We start from the raw sequence: 16,948 nt of genomic DNA on the forward strand, positions 1-16,948 counted from the left end.
TTTCACATTGGAAACCTTCTCCTAGTGTTCTTTCTCGAACAGTAACCTTGTTTACCCCCTCATGATTCTAGAAGTTGCTTTTTGGTCTCCCAACATTTAGTATCTATCTTGTGCTATGAGTTAAAAGCACAAGAACTAATATATATTATGTATAGGATATCGCATGTACATGAAAGTACTTATCCCAATACACAAGCATGTGTCCGAACATGGAAGAAATAATTATAATTTCTAAAAGATAAACTATATTGCCAAGATGATCTTGCCTTCTTGGTCACAATAGGCACCAAGGGCAATTCTTTTCACCCTTCAAAAACCAAGTGTTAAGGCTCCACACTTTAAGGTTGAATAAAAAGATTAGATGAGCAATTGGGAAGAACTTATCACAAATCATAAGCATTTGTGTGAACATTGAAGAAATTATAATTTCTAAAAGATAAACTACATTACCAAGATGATCTTGCCTTCTTGGTCACGATAGGCACCAAAGGCAATCCTTTTCACCCTTCAAAAACCAAGTGTTAAGGCTCCACACTTTAAGGTTGAGTAAAAAGATTAGATGAGCAATCGGGAAGATCTTATCCCAAATCATAAGCATTTGTGTGAACATTGAAGAAATTATAATTTCTAAAAGATAAACTACATTACCAAGATGATCTTGCCTTCTTGGTCACAATAGGCACCAAAGGCATCCTTTTCACCCTCCAAAAAGGCTAGAAAGTTTAAGGTGAATGAAAAGATTAGATGAGCTATTTGGATATTCAATGCTAATGAAATATCATCCAAGTGTTACTCTCTTTAAGCATAATACTACTTTTTCAAACCTTTAAGTATTCACATTGACTTTTTGTAATTCACTTTAAGGCCATCCAATAACACACTTTAAGGCCATCCAAGAATTGTGTTACACCATGTCATTTTATGTCACTTCAACTCTTCAAACTATCTCTCTACATAAAGTGTTGCTCCTTATTTGATGAGGTTGGGCATAATAGTCATGCTATCTTACCATGAGTCCTAAATATGGAAAGCATCAATTCCATCTATGTAACTACTATGATTCCAAACCCATTAAGAAAATACCTTACAAATGAATGATCATGCCTCATGTCTATCTCATATAGAAAGTTTCCTTGAGAGCAACATTAGTCACCTACCTTTTAGTGTGTTGGCCACGTAGATGCAAAGGAATGTGATTGGGCACCTAGCTTACAAAGAAAGGATACCCACAAATGGGAGACTGTAAAAATAAAGACACCAGATCCCTGGCAAATGATAATCTACCATGATGCGTTGAATGGGACCAAAACATGACCTAGTTAGGGCAAAGCTCCATAAGAAAAGTCTTTGGTGGCCATTCCCCAACATGTGGAAAGATTCTTATGGCACCTAATTTTAGGGGGGACCATAGATTTGAGAAATCAGCTCACCTTTAATGCCTCAAAAATAGGGTCTACATCCATGCCTTTAGTGTAATAATAACTTGGAATTAGAAGCCTTAGTATTATCAAATGCCCTTGGGATGCAATAACTATAAAAGTTCCACCCATTCTTAAAATAAAGTACTCCTTCGTTTTTTTAATTGAGAATTTTCATTTTAAAAAACTCGATAAAGCATGCCAAAAACAAATGTATGGCTACATATTCAAATTTCAGATTACTTACAAAGTGTGCCACCTTCAAAACCGTTGCACTTGGATATTACTATTGAACAAACAATTTAGTTTTGATAGCCAGAATCTCTTATAAGAAGACTCCTTACTCTCCATAAGAAGCTGTTAATTACTTAATAGAGAAGCTCCATCGAAACAAAGAAACCAAATGAAAGCCACACTAACAAGGTGGTAAAGCCTCTATATCCTATTAGAAAAAGATGGAGCTCATTCATTAAGAGGGAGAAGGAGAATTTCATACACTAATACCCTTCTCCAAAAGTTCTACGACGTAGACGTGGGATTATGCAAACGGAAGAAGTCGAAGTCAGGATGTCGGATATGGAGGCGATTCAGCCATGATTCTGAACAACGGTATAAAGATGCAGCGTGCCGTCTCTCCGGGTTCCCTGCTGATGTCCAGATCGATCCTCGGAGCTTGTAATGGGCTAGGCCGAAAGCTTCGAGGTGTATGGTGGGATGATCGTCATCATCATCATGAGAGTGTGGCGAGACGGTAGTTGCACAGGCTCTAGGACGACTGGTCGGCTTCACAATCCCTGAGAGTTCACCATCTGCATGCTCATCATCACTCGTTAGCTGACTTAACAACAACACTTTAGGTGGAGGAGAAGGAGGAGCGAAGGGATGTCTAAGATAATTGTTAGCACAACAATGGTGCAGAATAAATGAGAATAGATATTGGGTGGAACAGCACACACCGTGCAGGGACGTAGATAGGCAGTGGTAGGTGAGAAAGCAAGCCTCCAAATCCCGGAGAGTAGGACCGGTGGGTATGCGGTAAATTGGGTACCTTGGCATCATCATCATCGCATCAGCTCAAACAAAAAACAATCTGAATCTATCAGCTCAAACAGAAAACAATTTGAAGCTGCTTATGGATAAAGAGACACACAGATAGATAGATGGACAATAGATGGATAGATAGATACCAGGCAATTGACATCCAACTGGCGGGTAGCAGGTCCACGCTTCTCAGGGACCTTAGCTCTGAGACCCTAGCTCCCAGTTGCGAAACCTGCAAAAATTCACAGGAAAACAAAGTTGGGAGGGCGCTATCTCCACCAGGTGCACCCTGTTACATTGCAAACTTTCACACCTTGTCTGATAAGGGCACCCTGGCATGAGGCGGAGATAATTCGAAGTATTCGAAAAGAAGATGCCCCTGCCAATCTCTGCTACTCTCTTCGCTCTTCCCCTCGTCTTCCGATTCGTCGCAAACTCTTTGGAACTTCTCACATTCGCAATGCGTTACAGCATTTGCACGGCGAGTATCCCCACATTGACAATTCAGGCAGTTTGGCACTCCGTCACATTCGCCAGCTCTAGCGGCTTCACTGGCTGAATCCCTCTCAACGAAATCACTTGCATCGCTTTCCCGGTCCCTGTAGACGAAGAACCGACCGGTTGAGAACACGAGACTGCCCAGTGTCGACTCTCTGATGGTCGGTAGCCATGCCAAAATTGCAATCTATGTAACATGTGGCCATCATCCACATAAGCTCTTCTCACATATAGTTATGCAAAGATTAAGTACCTGAATCTCACATTTGGCCGCTTTTTGGAACGTGTATACAACTGCAGGGCAGATAAGTAGGGCACATAATACTGCACAACAGTCTCCTGTCCGTTAAGAGTAATGGGAACACCAGCTCCATACGCACTCCATTCGTCTAAGGAATCCCATAAATCGCCCAACGTAAAGTATGGTAAACATTCCTCACCGCCGTACTGCTGTCGCTTACGACAGACTTCCCAATTGCAATTCTGATCCAGAGCACAGCGCCCGTTATGTGTGTTCAAGGACACTCAGAAAGAAGAAACAAGTGTTAAGTGCTCCAACAGCGCATCCTCTCTTGTATTTACACGGCGAGATTCCGTGTAAAAATGTCACATAACAAGCGAGAATCGACGAGAAAATGCAACAGTAGGGAAAGATTTGTAGGGGACAGAGCGCAGACCTTGGGAAGATGCTGTGCTTGAACGGCAGGGCAGGTGGACTCCAGAAACCGGTCCAGATTGCAGCTGATGACCTTCCCCGGCGATTTGGCGGATCCCGCAGATGCTCCGGTTGCTAATTGCACTTGGCTAACCTTGGAAGCGTTGTTCCGCTTGCGTTGGTGGTGTTTCTTACGAGATCGGCAGCGGCGGTCCGTGTGGCTCTGGCAGTCGCTGCATCCAACACTCATCTGCGGCGGCGGCGTTTGGTCAATCGCCCCTGAGCCTCCCTCCTCCATAGCAATACCAGGAAGTGCCAAGGCGTTGCAAACACCCGGAGCCGAGAGAGAGAGACGGACCGATTGCACAGGATATGTTCTACCTTTTTTGGGATGGAAAAATGTTTAATTTTTATTATCTAACAAGATGAATTGTGGAGCGTGGAAAAGAGGGAGAGAAAAAATAGGAGGATTTCTAGGGAAAAGAGAGGGAATGTCCAAAGGTTACCTTTCATTGCTAAGGTTGCCTTTCATTTCTAAGGTCTTGTTACGGCACTGAATACGCAGAACAGAAATTCGCCCCTCAACTTTCAGGATTTTAGCGCGATGCTTCTGGAGGAGGAGATGCGTCAAAAGACGAGAACTGGAGAAGATTCGGCTTTCTACGTTGGATCAAAGAAAGGTAAGAGTAAGGACTTTGATAACCCATCTTCTTCTAATGATAAAAAGCGAAAGAAGAAGATCAAGTGCTTCTATTGCAACAAGGCAGGGCACAAGCAGAATGAGTACCGAAAGAAGATTGCAGATGAGAACGGAGTAAAGAAAGAGTCCAGTAACAGCGCGCAGGCAGTACCAGTAGAGCTGTTTGTAGCAATTGAGGAGATTTGCACGGAGGCAGTTCATGTACCTGCGGATGAACCTTGGATCATTGACAGTGGTGCATCGCACCACATGACCAGTCGGAAGGATTGGTATACCTCTCTACAGCCGGTAAAGAATGACATCCTGGTAGTAGTCGGCAATGATGCAAAATATCCAGCAAAAGGAAAAGGTACGATTGCTCTCAAGTCAGATGGAGTTGTAAAATAGTTGTCCAATGTTCTTTATGTGCCAAATATCAAGAGGAACTTGTTGTCCGTTTCTGCGATCACGGATCGAGACCTCAAAGTTCAATTTGATAAGAATGGTGCACAGATTTTGGATCTTCAAGGGAAGGTCATTGGTAAAGGTATACGGCACAACAACATCTACAAACTCTCAGCTTTCAGTGCTCGAGCCGATGTGAAGAACACTAAGCTATGGCATGAGAGGTTTGGTCATCTAAACCTTAGTTCTTTGAAGGAGATGCATAAAAGTGGAATGATTACAGACCTACCAGAAATTACAGATCTGCCCGATGTATGTCAAGCTTGCATGATGGGCAAGCAGCATCGGCAGCCCTTTCCTAAAGAGGCCAACAGGGCAAACGCTCCTCTAGAGCTCGTTCACACAGACCTCTGCGGAAAGATGAAGACGGAAGCTTTGGGTGGTTCCTACTACTTCATGACGCTGATCGACGACTAGAGTAGAAGGATATGGATATACTTCCTGAAGACTAAAGACGAGGCTTTTAGTAAGTTTAAGGAATGGCATGTAATGGTCAAGAAAAAAATGGGGAGGAAGGTAAAGAAATTGAGATCAGACAGAGGTGGAGAGTTCACATCAACTAAATTCAAAAGTTACTGCAAAAGTCATGGGATCAAGAGACAAAAACCCCCGCCACATACATCACATCAAAATGGAGTAGTAGAGCGCAAGATGCACGTCATCTGTGAAATGGGCAGGAGTATGATGAAAGGAAAAGATTTGCCAAAGACTTTCTGGGCTGAAGCATGTAACATGGCAGTTTACATTCTGAATCGTAGCTAGTGAACTGGATGACTCCACTACAGGCCTTTTCTGGTAAGAAACCTTCAGCTGCACATTTCAGAGTTTTTGGATGTGACTGTTTTGTGCATGTCCCTGATGCTAACAAGACCAAATGGGAACCGAAGAGCCGGAAGTGTATTTTCTTGGGCTACAGTGAAGAGGCGAAGGGTTACCATCTATGTAACCCTGTTACCAAGAAGATAATAGTAAGTCGCGATGTGGTCTTCTCAGAACAGCCGCATCAATTAAAGGAGGATGCTTCCTTCCCAGACAACCAGGACTAGGATATCCATGCAGTACAACCACCAACAGCAGACCGAACTTCCCCAACGGTGCTTGGGAGGATTCAAGATAAAGAAGAGGAACAAGAGCCTACAGAACCACAATGGCAACGGCCATTCCCGAAGTGGGTAAAGCAGGTTTTGGATGGCGCAGAACCTCCAACCATTGAGGAGGAACCATCCGAACACCGGCGGTCCAAGAGATTAGAGGAGCAAAGAAGAGCGCATGAACACTTGGTCAACTACGCTTTGATGACAGAGGTGATCCATGCTGAAGAACCCAAGTGTCTTGAAGAGGCACATGGTGATGAGAGGTGGATGGAGGCTATGCAGTCAGAGTATGGCTCCATAATGAAGAACAACACTTGGGACCTTGTGGATCGACCACCAAAATGCAAGGTAATCGGCACCAAGTGGGTATACAAGACTAAGTATAAGTCCGATGGCATGTTGGATAAGTACAAGGCTCGGCTCGTGGCAAAACGATTCAGACAGGTGCATGGTTTTGATTATCACGATACTTTTGCTCCCACAGCTCGACTAACCACAATTCGTAGTGTTTTCACCTTAGCAGCACAGGAAAGTTGGCCCGTGTTTCAGATGGATGTAAAATCCACCTTTCTGAATGGAGATCTCAAGGAGGAGGTATACGTGGAACAACCACCAGGTTTTGTGATCCCCGGTTCAGAAGGTAAAGTCTGTAAACTGAAGAAGGCACTTTACAAGCTGAAACGGGCCCCATGAGCGTGGTACCAGCGGATTGATGCCTACTTTCTGCAAAAGGGTTCAGGAGGAGCCCATCTAATGCAAATTTGTATATCTACAGAGGAGGAGGCAGGTGTATGATCGTGGTCCTTTATGTGGACGACCTTGTCATAACAGGGAACCATGAAGAAAAGATCTCGTAGACAAAGTAGTTGCTAGGAAGAGAGTTTGAAATAACAGACCTCGGACTAATGCATTTCTGTTTGGGGATTGAAGTTTGTGAGAGTGCTCTTAACGGAAGCAAGAACGGAAGAAGGAGAGAGAGAGAGACAGAGAGCCACACAAGTTTGGTGGGTGCAGAACCACCCTAATCTTCTTTTTCATTCATTTATATATGTGTTTGAGTATTGTACATAACTGGGGTTAAGGCACAGTGACCTTTAACCCCCACAACCTCCCACTTAAAGGACAATGTGCCTTTAAGGGAGAACAACCAGTGAGCATACTATCCAATGCCCATCAATACACGACAATACTCAAACCGCTGTGACTAGGTAGACTCTTCGTCAGCATATCTGCAGGGTTATCATCTGTATGAACCTTAACAAGCTCTATGCACTTGTCCTCAAGTACCTCCCTGATGAAATGGTACCTGACCTCAATGTGTTTGGTCTTTGCATGAAAGACCGGATTCCGTGCTAGCTGAATAGCACTCATGGAATCACTATGCAATGTCGGTACACCTGTATGAATCCCCAAATCTCCCACTAGCCGATCAAGCCATATAGCCTCCTTGCAACCCTCTGTGGCTGCAACATACTCAGCCTCTGTGGTAGACAAAGCAACGCACTTCTGTGCGCGAGACATCCACGACACTGCACCACCTGCAAAGGTGAACACATAACCAGAAGTGGATCTCCTACTATCCACATGCCCTGCATAGACTGAATCTGTGTACCCAAGTACACGCATGTCTCCTTTACCAAAGCAAATGCACATCTCCTTGGTACCCTTCATGTACCTCATGATGCACTTAACTGCCTCCCAATGCCTCTTTCCTGGATTAGCCATATACCGGCTAACAACTCCCACTGCAAATGCAATGTCTGGTCTAGTAGCTATCATAGCATACATAAGACTCCCAACTGCTGATGCATAAGGAACCTTGGCCATAATGGCCCTCTCCTCATCTGATTTGGGACTATCTGTATGACTCAGTTTCACATATGGAGGCAATGGAGTACTCACTGCCTTCCCCCCCTCCATATTGAAACGTTGTAATACTTTTGTAACATACTCTTTTTGTGAAAGCCAAAGGAGTTTCCTACTCCGATCACATGTGATGCGCATACCAAGAATATGACCTGCAAGTCCCAAATCTTACAAAGGCCTCATGCAACTTGGCCTTTAAAGCATCTAGCTCATAAGTATTCTTGCTAGCCAATAGCATATCATCCACATATAGTGCCAGGATTATCAGGCTATTATCCTTAGCCCTTTTAGTGTAGAGGCAGTGATCAATTTCACTCCTTCTAAAACCCTGGGACCGAATGAAAGCATCAAACTTCTGATACCATTCTCTAGGTGCTTGCTTAAGACCATAGAGACTCTTCTTCAGCTTGCAAACTAAATGCTCTTTGCCCTTTTCTTCAAAGCCTTCCGGCTGCACCATGTAAATTTCCTCATGCAAATCCCCATGCAAGAAAGCTGTCTTGACATCCATCTGCATAAGCTCCATATCCTCTAATGCCACTAGTCCAAGCATGCATCTAAGTGTGGTCATCTTCACAACCGGAGAGAATATCTCATCAAAGTCCACACCCTTCTCTTGCTTGAACCCTTTAGCAACCAAACGGGCCTTGTACCTAGGCACATCATCACCTGTGACCTTCATTTTGTAGACCCATTTACATGGCAATGCTTTCTTTCCATGTGGCAAAGAAACCAAGTCCCAAGTCTTATTCTTCATAAGTGAACTCATCTCTGATTGCATAGCATACTCCCACTTGCGTTGATCCTCACGCATCATAGCCTCTTTGTAGCAAGAAGGCTCCCCGCAATCAGTAAGCATCACATAGTCTACCCCTGGAACAAACCTATCAGGCGGTCTAGACACTCTAGATGATCTTCTCAATGGCATTTCAGCTTGCTGTCCCACCTGCATATCAGCCACATTTGGCTCATCATTTCCACCAATAGATGATCCATCATCTACCCTTGATTGTATACCTGTGGGAGTACTTGGTGGCACCATTTCTTGCACATTTGGTGCATGGACAGCTTGCTGTCTACCAACATATGTAGGTGGATTCACATCCTGGAAAGTGATTCTCCTCATTTCCACATCCCTCATGGGTGCCTTATGCATCTTCTTCTCATTGAAGACCACATCATGGCTGCGTATGATCTTCTTTGCTTCTGGATCCCAGAGACGATAGCCCATCTCTCCACTTTCACCATAACCCAGAAAGATGCATTTCCTAGACTTAGGATCTAGCTTCTTTCGAAGCTCTTTTGGCACATGTGCATATGCCTCACACCCAAATATACGCAAATGAGAGTAAGAGGGCTTCTTGCCACTCCATGCCTCTTCAGGAATACCACCATCCAAACTCTTACTAGGTGATCTATTGATCACATGCACTGCAGTCTTCATTGCCTCAGCCCAAAAACCACAAGAAAGACTTGCATTGGAAAGCATGCATTGCAACCTTTCTTGAATGGTACGGTTCATCTTTTCTGCAACTGGATTTTGCTCTGGAGTACGAGGGGATGTAAGCTCCCTCTTAATCCCACGAGTATCACAAAAATGCTGAAAGTCATGAGAGAGATACTCTCCACCATTGTCAGTCCGTAGGCATTTAAGCGTTCTACCTGACTGATTCTCAACCAAGGCCAGCCATTTCTGAAATACCTGGAACACATCACTCTTTCGAGCTATAGCATAAGCCCACACTTTCCTAGTTGCATCATCAATGAATGTCACATAGTATTCAGCCCCGCCTAATGACCGTGTAGGCATGGGACCACATACATCTGAATGCACCAAATCAAGCTTTTCAAACTCTTTCTTTCCCCTTCTTTTATGGGCTGATTTAGTCTGCTTTCCATAGAGACAATGCTCACAAAATTCAAAATCAGAGAAACTCAAATGCGGTACATAACCCAAACGGCATAAGAGTTTCATTCCATTCTGGCTCATGTGCCCCAACCTGCAATGCCACAAAGAAGTGCTTGGCTGCTCGGTTATTGCAACAACATGATCAAATACCCCTGATACATGTAAGGGATACAAAGTCCCACACTTGGCACCCCTGGCCAAAAGCATAGAGCCCTTTTGAATTTTCCAACTTTGAAAGCCAAAAGTGGTGTGAAAACCAGCATCATCTAGCTGACCCACTGAAATAAGACTCTTGGTCAGCTTAGGCACATGTCTCACATGTTTCAAAACAAATGCAGACCCATTTGCAAAAGAAAACTTTATGTCACCTGCTCCCACTATGTCACATGCATAGTCATTTCCAAGATGCACACAACCTGTCTTTCCACTGTCATAAGTGGAGAACCATTCCCTATGGGGAGTAACATGGAATGAAGCACCAGAATCCAAAATCCAATCCTGGGAATATGCATCATCTGAAGTGGTAAGCAACTCTGTAGATAAACTAGACATGAAGAGCACATCATTGTCACTATCATGTGTGACTGCATTGATCTCCTCGATCTTCACTTTTCCTTTGTCCTCCCTTGGACTCTCTTCCTTTTGATTTGCACCCCAATTTGCATTCTTTTTCTTATCCTTTTGCTCTCTTTTCAGCTTGTAGCAATCCTTTTTCATATGGCCCTTCTTGCCACAATGGTAACACTCAATGTTCCGTGCCCTGGATTTGCTACATGACTTCACTCTTTCTTGGGACTTCCCCCTGAACTGTGATCTGCCCCTTTGCACATTTAAGGCTGCATCCTGCTTGTTGCCATCCATAGACTTCCGTCTAATCTCCTCGGCCAACAAGCTACCCACAACATCATCAAATTTCAGTACTCCACCAGGTGCAGAGTTACTGACAGCTGTACGGAAGGTATCCCATGAGGATGGCAATGAACATAAGAGAAATATTGCCTTAGTCTCCGCATCAAAATTCATTTTCTGAGCCTGAAGCTGGCTGAAAATAATATTGAATTCATTCAAGTGAGAAGCAATGGAGACCCCTTCCTTCATCTGCAGCTCAAACAACCTCTTCATGAGGTAAACTTTATTAGAGGCAGTTTCCTTCTCATAAGTGGCACACAGTTTCTTCCACAAATCTTCCGTAGTCTGCTCATTTACTACTGTGAAATAAACTGACTCTGCAAGATGAAGTCTAATAGTAGACTTTGCTAATGCATCCAACTCATTCCAATCATCCTCAGACATATTTGCAGGCTTAGCTTCAATCCCTGCCAAGGGTTTAATCTGCTTCTTTTGAATAAGCACATCCCTTATTTGTTCTTTCCACAAAGAAAAGTTTGTCCCATCAAACTTTTTAATGCTGAAAAACTCCTTTTCAGGCATGGAAGAGGATGCCATGATGCAAATGAAACAAAATCCCAAATGCTAGTCCCTGCAACAGAGAATCACACCAAATACCAGGTGCACCCAAATGTGTATGCCACAATAGACTGAAATATCACAAAAAACTCAAAGCTCAAAGCATCAAAAGATGCATCTGACTCATGTGCATATACTATGCATCCATATGAGCAAATCTGGCCCAAAAGAAAATGCCAATAAGTGCCAAATGACTCAAGCATAAACACTGTCCATTGGCATATGGATCAATAATGTCTCATCCAAGAGAGCATAGCACTATCAGTGCATCACCTGCAATGTTTCAAAGCTGTCCCTCAGCATAAAATAGCATCCATGTGCAAAGTGTCCATAAAAAATAGCATCCCACAAGGCAATTTGGGCCTATCAGCGCATCCAACAAGGACCGCAATGCATCCAAATGGCCTATAAATCATCCATTGCAACCCAATGCATACCACGAATGAGCGCACACTGCTCAAACTGCAACCAGAGTGATCTGCATAAGGTATGCTCAAGAAATCATAGTCCCACGGTAATGAGCGCTACTGAAAAATAGAACCTGAGATGCCTCAAAACATGGGCGCCATTGCATAATCGGAATCAGCAAGAAAATCTGCAAATATCTCTCTTCTGCCAGAACTCCAAAATCCCAACCGATGAGTGAGAAATGGGAGTCAACACTTATCCACTGCCATGTGGCATAAATCTAAGGTTTCAAAACCTTAGTATGAAAAATGCATAACAGAGAGACGAAATCGAATACACAGAGATTTATAACTCTGAAAATCCTCCACCGAATCGCGCAAGAACTGACAGTAGGGGTTTTTGGGCGTCCGGAACGCAATGGGATAGACGGTTTTGGAAACCGTGGTCTCAATCACTGGGTCCAACACACGGACTGAAAAACGTTTTTGGAAATAGAGCTATCTGTAAACTCCACCGGAGTGCGAATGATGAGCAACATAGAAGTTTTAGGACCTCCTGAGTCCACCGGAACTGACAGATCTGCAAATGGTTGCTCCAAACTTGAGTTCCAACACCCGGGCAAAAAACGCAGGAATTGACACAGTGAGTCAGAAATCCACTGAAATGATCTCAGATTCAAGAATGAAGGTGTTTCCAAGCTCCTGAAGTAATGTGGACACCAAAAGCAAGCAATAGTTGCCTCCACAAGTCAATACGGAGTCTCTGTCATCGAACGGAACAGGGAAAAGCTCAAAAAACGACTTTTTCTTTGAAAGCTCTTAACAGGCTCTCAAAACCACTTCGCAAAGCCAAAGTGACTTTTCCAAAGGTTCCTCCAAGGTCTCTGCACACTCGGATGCAAGTAAAGTCACCCACAAAGCTTCCCACAGAGCTTCTCCTTCCTCCCACAGAGCTGCTGAGCTTCAAGCATTCACGCACGCTCAGCTAGATCACCCGGGCTCTGATACCAGTTGAGAGTGCTCTCAACGGAAGCAAGAACGGAAGAAGGAGAGAGAGAGAGACAGAGAGCCACACAAGTTTGGTGGGTGCAGAACCACCCTAATCTTCTTTTTCATTCATTTATATATGTGTTTGAGTATTGTACATAACTGGGGTTAAGGCACAGTGACCTTTAACCCCCACAGTTTGGCAAGAGCCAAAATAGATTTTCATCTCATAGCTGAAGTATGCTGGAGAGATACTGAAGGAATTTGGCATGGCTGAGTGCAAGACAGTTGGCACCCCTATGGAGGTTGACATGAAGCTCTCAAACAAGGATTCATCACCATTGGTGGACGAAGCGAAGTACAGAAAGCTTGTGGGCAGTTTGATTTACTTGTGCAACACGCGGCCAGACATTAGCTTTGCGACTGGTGTACTAAGTAAGTTTTCCAATAAGCCCCGAGAGAACCATTAGAGGGTAGGGATGTAGGTGCTGAAATACATCAAAGGCACACTTGACTATGGCATCACCTATCCAAGGGCAACATCTTGACCGGATTATGTGACTTGGATTGGGCAGGAGACGTGGACAGTAGGAGATCAGTGACAGGTTACTGTTTCTCACTTGGATCTAGAGCTGTGTCATGGGTCAGCAAGAAGCAACCTACAGTTGCTCTTTCTTCTATCGAGGCTGAGTACAAAATCAACATGTTTTGCTTCTTGTGAGGCAGTGTGGTTGAGGAGGATTTTAGGGGACATGGGTGCAGTGCAGAACAAGCCTACGCAGTTATCATGTGACAATCAGAGTTGCATGGCAATTGCAAAGAACCCTATGTTCCACGCTCGCACAAAACACATTGAGATTCAATATCACTTTGTACGCGAGCTCATCATGGATGGAGAGGTCGACTTGGTGTACTGTCTGACTACAGAGAATGTTGCGGACATCTTCACGAAGGCTCTTGAAAGAGACTTGTTGGAGAGGCATCTTCAGCATTGGGCAAAAAAAGTACGTTCACTTGCGGGTGGACATTGAGGGGGGGTGTTAGATATCAATGCTCCACTCTCATGTAACTACGCAGGAACCAGCTAACTCTACTTGTAAGCCCCCCCTATGAGGAGAAGGCATTTGAGTAGTTTAGTTATCCGGTAAGTCCTGGTTTGGCCACCATATGGGGGCCATGTGTGGCCTGATGGCTGGACGGCTTCAGATAGAGTTGGCACACTGCCAACTAGGCTACATGCAAGTCCAGGAAGGCATCCCATGACTGACCACACTGAGGGTAGGTAGAGCGTTTTTCGAGCCAGCCCACTCTCGGGTTGCGGGGCCCATTTAGAGCCCCAGATGATCCCAGGCCAAACGGAGACTGCATGTTAGTTGCTCCATTCTGCGCCACAGTTCTAATGTGTGGTCGGTGGCCTATTTCGAGACCGACCTCCAGTCGACCATTTTGGGCTGACTGGGTCGATCTCCCAATTGGGTCTAACTAACTACAACTAGTGGCTATATAAGAGCAAGCCCGTGAAGCCCATCATTATCACTGGCTACAGCAACCCTGATTCCTTAGCATCTAGCCTCTGTCCTCTACTGTTTCCAGCATGCCATCGAAGCTTCTCACACAGGAGCGCACGGCTGGGAGGCAGCGCCATCTATTGTATCAGTTTTACAGTAATCAAATTTTTTATTCTCCATACTATCTGCTTTTCTCTCTTGCATACGAGATCATGTTCTCTCTTGAGCACAGACGTTGTATTGTTTTCTTACAAATGCGTCACCGAGATTGGTATCACTAACTGTGAATCTGGTAAAGGACTGTGTTCTACGTTTGTCTTTGATTGTTACGTGCCTCTACTTCAGTAACTAATACATCAATTGTCAGAGTGTCCACCATGTCTTACACCCAAAAATTCTCGTACTGCTTTGGCATGTGATAAAGAAATCATGAAAGAGGATGGTGATATTTTGCCTGAAAATAGAGCTAGTGATGGTATGTCTCGTGCTGTAGTTTAACATCTCAATTGTTTATACTCTATATATCCACCATGAATGTGCATGTTTAAGTTTGACATATTTGTGATTTCCATTGCCAAGGTTGGCTATCCTCATTCCTCGCAGTGTCTCTACTAATTTCAGGAGCAATTCATGATATTTGAAGCAAGGTACCCTCGTAAAACAATGTGGAATATCAAAGATTGCAAAGACATCATTGAAGAAAGCATATCAGGTAGCAGCTAAATATGCCTATGAAGAAGGTTCGGTTTATTTAGTCTCCGTCCTTCCACCTTTTTTTGCCTTTGATTTGCTTTATATTCATCTATCCTGTAGTATTCCATCTTCTACCTTAATCCCTCCTCTAATTTGCAGGCTATTTTTTTAGAAACTAACAACTCATTGTATATTGCACATCTTATGCTAGCTATTTATACATTGAGTATTTAATTGCATTTTAATATATCAATGGCAGTGGGAACTGATTACCTCTGTTTTTGAAGATTAAAATATTTTACAGTTGTTATTCGCAAGAAATCTCTCTTCTATGTTTTTGTATTCATTTGCAGTCCAAATTTGATACAATTAATATTTTATAAACGTGAGAGTGAGGATATTGTGCTATGTTTGAAATTTGGGAGTGAGGATCTTTTGCGGTATGAGTTCATCTATGAATGCCAATGTCGGCGTGTGAATGCAAGAAGTTCTTGCTGTAAAATTTTAGTTTATGCTATTTGGAATAAAGTTGATTGCTAACTACATTGTGTTTGTGTATGTTCAGCCAGCAAGCATTCATGTGTGAAGAAACATTTTGCCACCTCTTCCTCACCTTCAAAGGATAGGCTCAACAATGCACCTCCTTTGGATAATGCACAGTTTAATGTTCATGCCATAGTTCCGAAAACTTTGTAGGGTGGGGCAACTCACTTCCAATACTACCCATAAATGTCATTTATGAGTTCATTCACCACCGGTTTGCATTTGAGGGAAAGCTGCTCGTAAAGTACGGGACCCCTACTTATCCTATATGTATCCATGCCAATTTTACCGACTAAACATTTTCTGGAACAATAACCCTGGTTGTGCCCCACTCATTTGTGGAGCCATACAAGGATTGCTTAGAACTTGAGTCATTTTACCATATTGAGCATGCAACTGTAGTTGAAAGAGGTAGCAGTGAGGGTGGAACAACAAACTATTCCTTGCATGGTAATGCAACAACTACAGTGATTCGGGGAGAACCTTTTGAGGGTGCCATTACTTTCCTACCTGAGACTAGTATAGCATGCTACTTCCCATGGGTTTCTCAAGAAATGAGGTCCAGTTATGGGAACATATTTAATGTTCCTACTACTATCGCATTTGTCGTCATTAAAGTTGATTCCCAGGGTTTGAAGAACGACCAACTGATTATTGCAGATGGATCGCGTAATGAGGACAGAGCTACAGTAAGTTTATTCATAGCAAATGCGCTCATTTAATGTCATTAGGTTTATTTTTTAAACCCCTAATGCAGACTTGATTTTGGCAGCTAACATTTGTGAATGAGCACAAGAGTGTGCAAGCCCAACTCATTCACGAATTCCATGAGAACGGGATAGTGATGCACACGTTGAGGAATGTTTCATACATGCGTGCATGTGATTGCCTTTGTGTGTATGATTTCACCATCTTGGGTGACGTTAGTGATGACTCACAGAGCGAGAAACTGAAGCGAGCTTCTATCACCCAAGTTTGAGACGTGAGATATGGAAGAAAGGTATAAATAATCCCAAATGTTTGTGTATGCCTTTCATCGTGTTTGAATTAATTGTTTTTACTATTAACTATTATAGGTATTTGGGATTCTACATTTCAGTGGGCTGAATGACCAGCTGCTATAGTTCCAATGCTCAGTCTATTCCGAAACATGCATGAGCAGAGATCCAGCAAGGCCTTTTTGCTATACGTGTGATGCTCCGCAGGCTGTAGTGAAAGTACCATGCCTGAAGGGATGGATTCTCATGCAAGACGCATCTGTGTCTGTATAGATTACTGGACCACATTTAGATGTTGTTTTGTCCCTGCAAACCCCATTTCTTGAGCTTCACGACGACAATCTCTTGCATGTTCACTCTATGCTATTGGAATTGAAGCCAACGGGACATTCCATTATTAACAACTCGAACAAATCATTGCTTATGATGCAGAGTGACTTTTCCACATGTTAGTGAAGAGTTTTTTTTTGTCATCTTGCTTTGTAATAAAGAGGATGGGTTGTCCTCATTTTGGTAGAGATATTGCATGTCTTTGTAATAAAGAGGATGATGTACCCTCATTTTGGTATTGATATGAACATATTCGATGGCTTTGAAACTCAACCTTATTTTCGATTATGCCAATGTTGTGACATGGTACTTGTGAAGCCCTTCAAATCTATTTTATGAACAACAAAATTGTTGCAGCGAAAACTCTGTTCTATCCTGAATCTCTAGCTT

At 43.3% G+C, this 16,948-nt stretch overlaps 1 protein-coding gene across 1 annotated transcript; it reads right to left on the bottom strand.

The window, feature by feature from the left end:
• Positions 1-1,727: 1,727 nt before the first annotated feature.
• Positions 1,728-3,995, bottom strand: LOC147883020 (uncharacterized). Its single transcript, XM_087399713.1, has 6 exons — positions 3,635-3,995; positions 3,211-3,440; positions 2,773-3,058; positions 2,606-2,691; positions 2,375-2,466; positions 1,728-2,227 (listed from the first exon to the last, which is right to left on the bottom strand). The coding sequence occupies exons 1-6, from the start codon at positions 3,908-3,910 to the stop codon at positions 1,938-1,940; spliced, it is 1,260 nt and encodes a 419-aa protein (XP_087255839.1). The 5' UTR covers positions 3,911-3,995; the 3' UTR covers positions 1,728-1,937.
• Positions 3,996-16,948: the final 12,953 nt, after the last annotated feature.

The sequence above is a fragment of the Dipteris shenzhenensis genome, chromosome 28, assembly GCF_047967505.1.
Source record: "Dipteris shenzhenensis isolate YYH24624 ecotype China chromosome 28, Dip_SZ_1.0, whole genome shotgun sequence".
NCBI classification, from domain to species: domain Eukaryota; kingdom Viridiplantae; phylum Streptophyta; class Polypodiopsida; order Gleicheniales; family Dipteridaceae; genus Dipteris; species Dipteris shenzhenensis.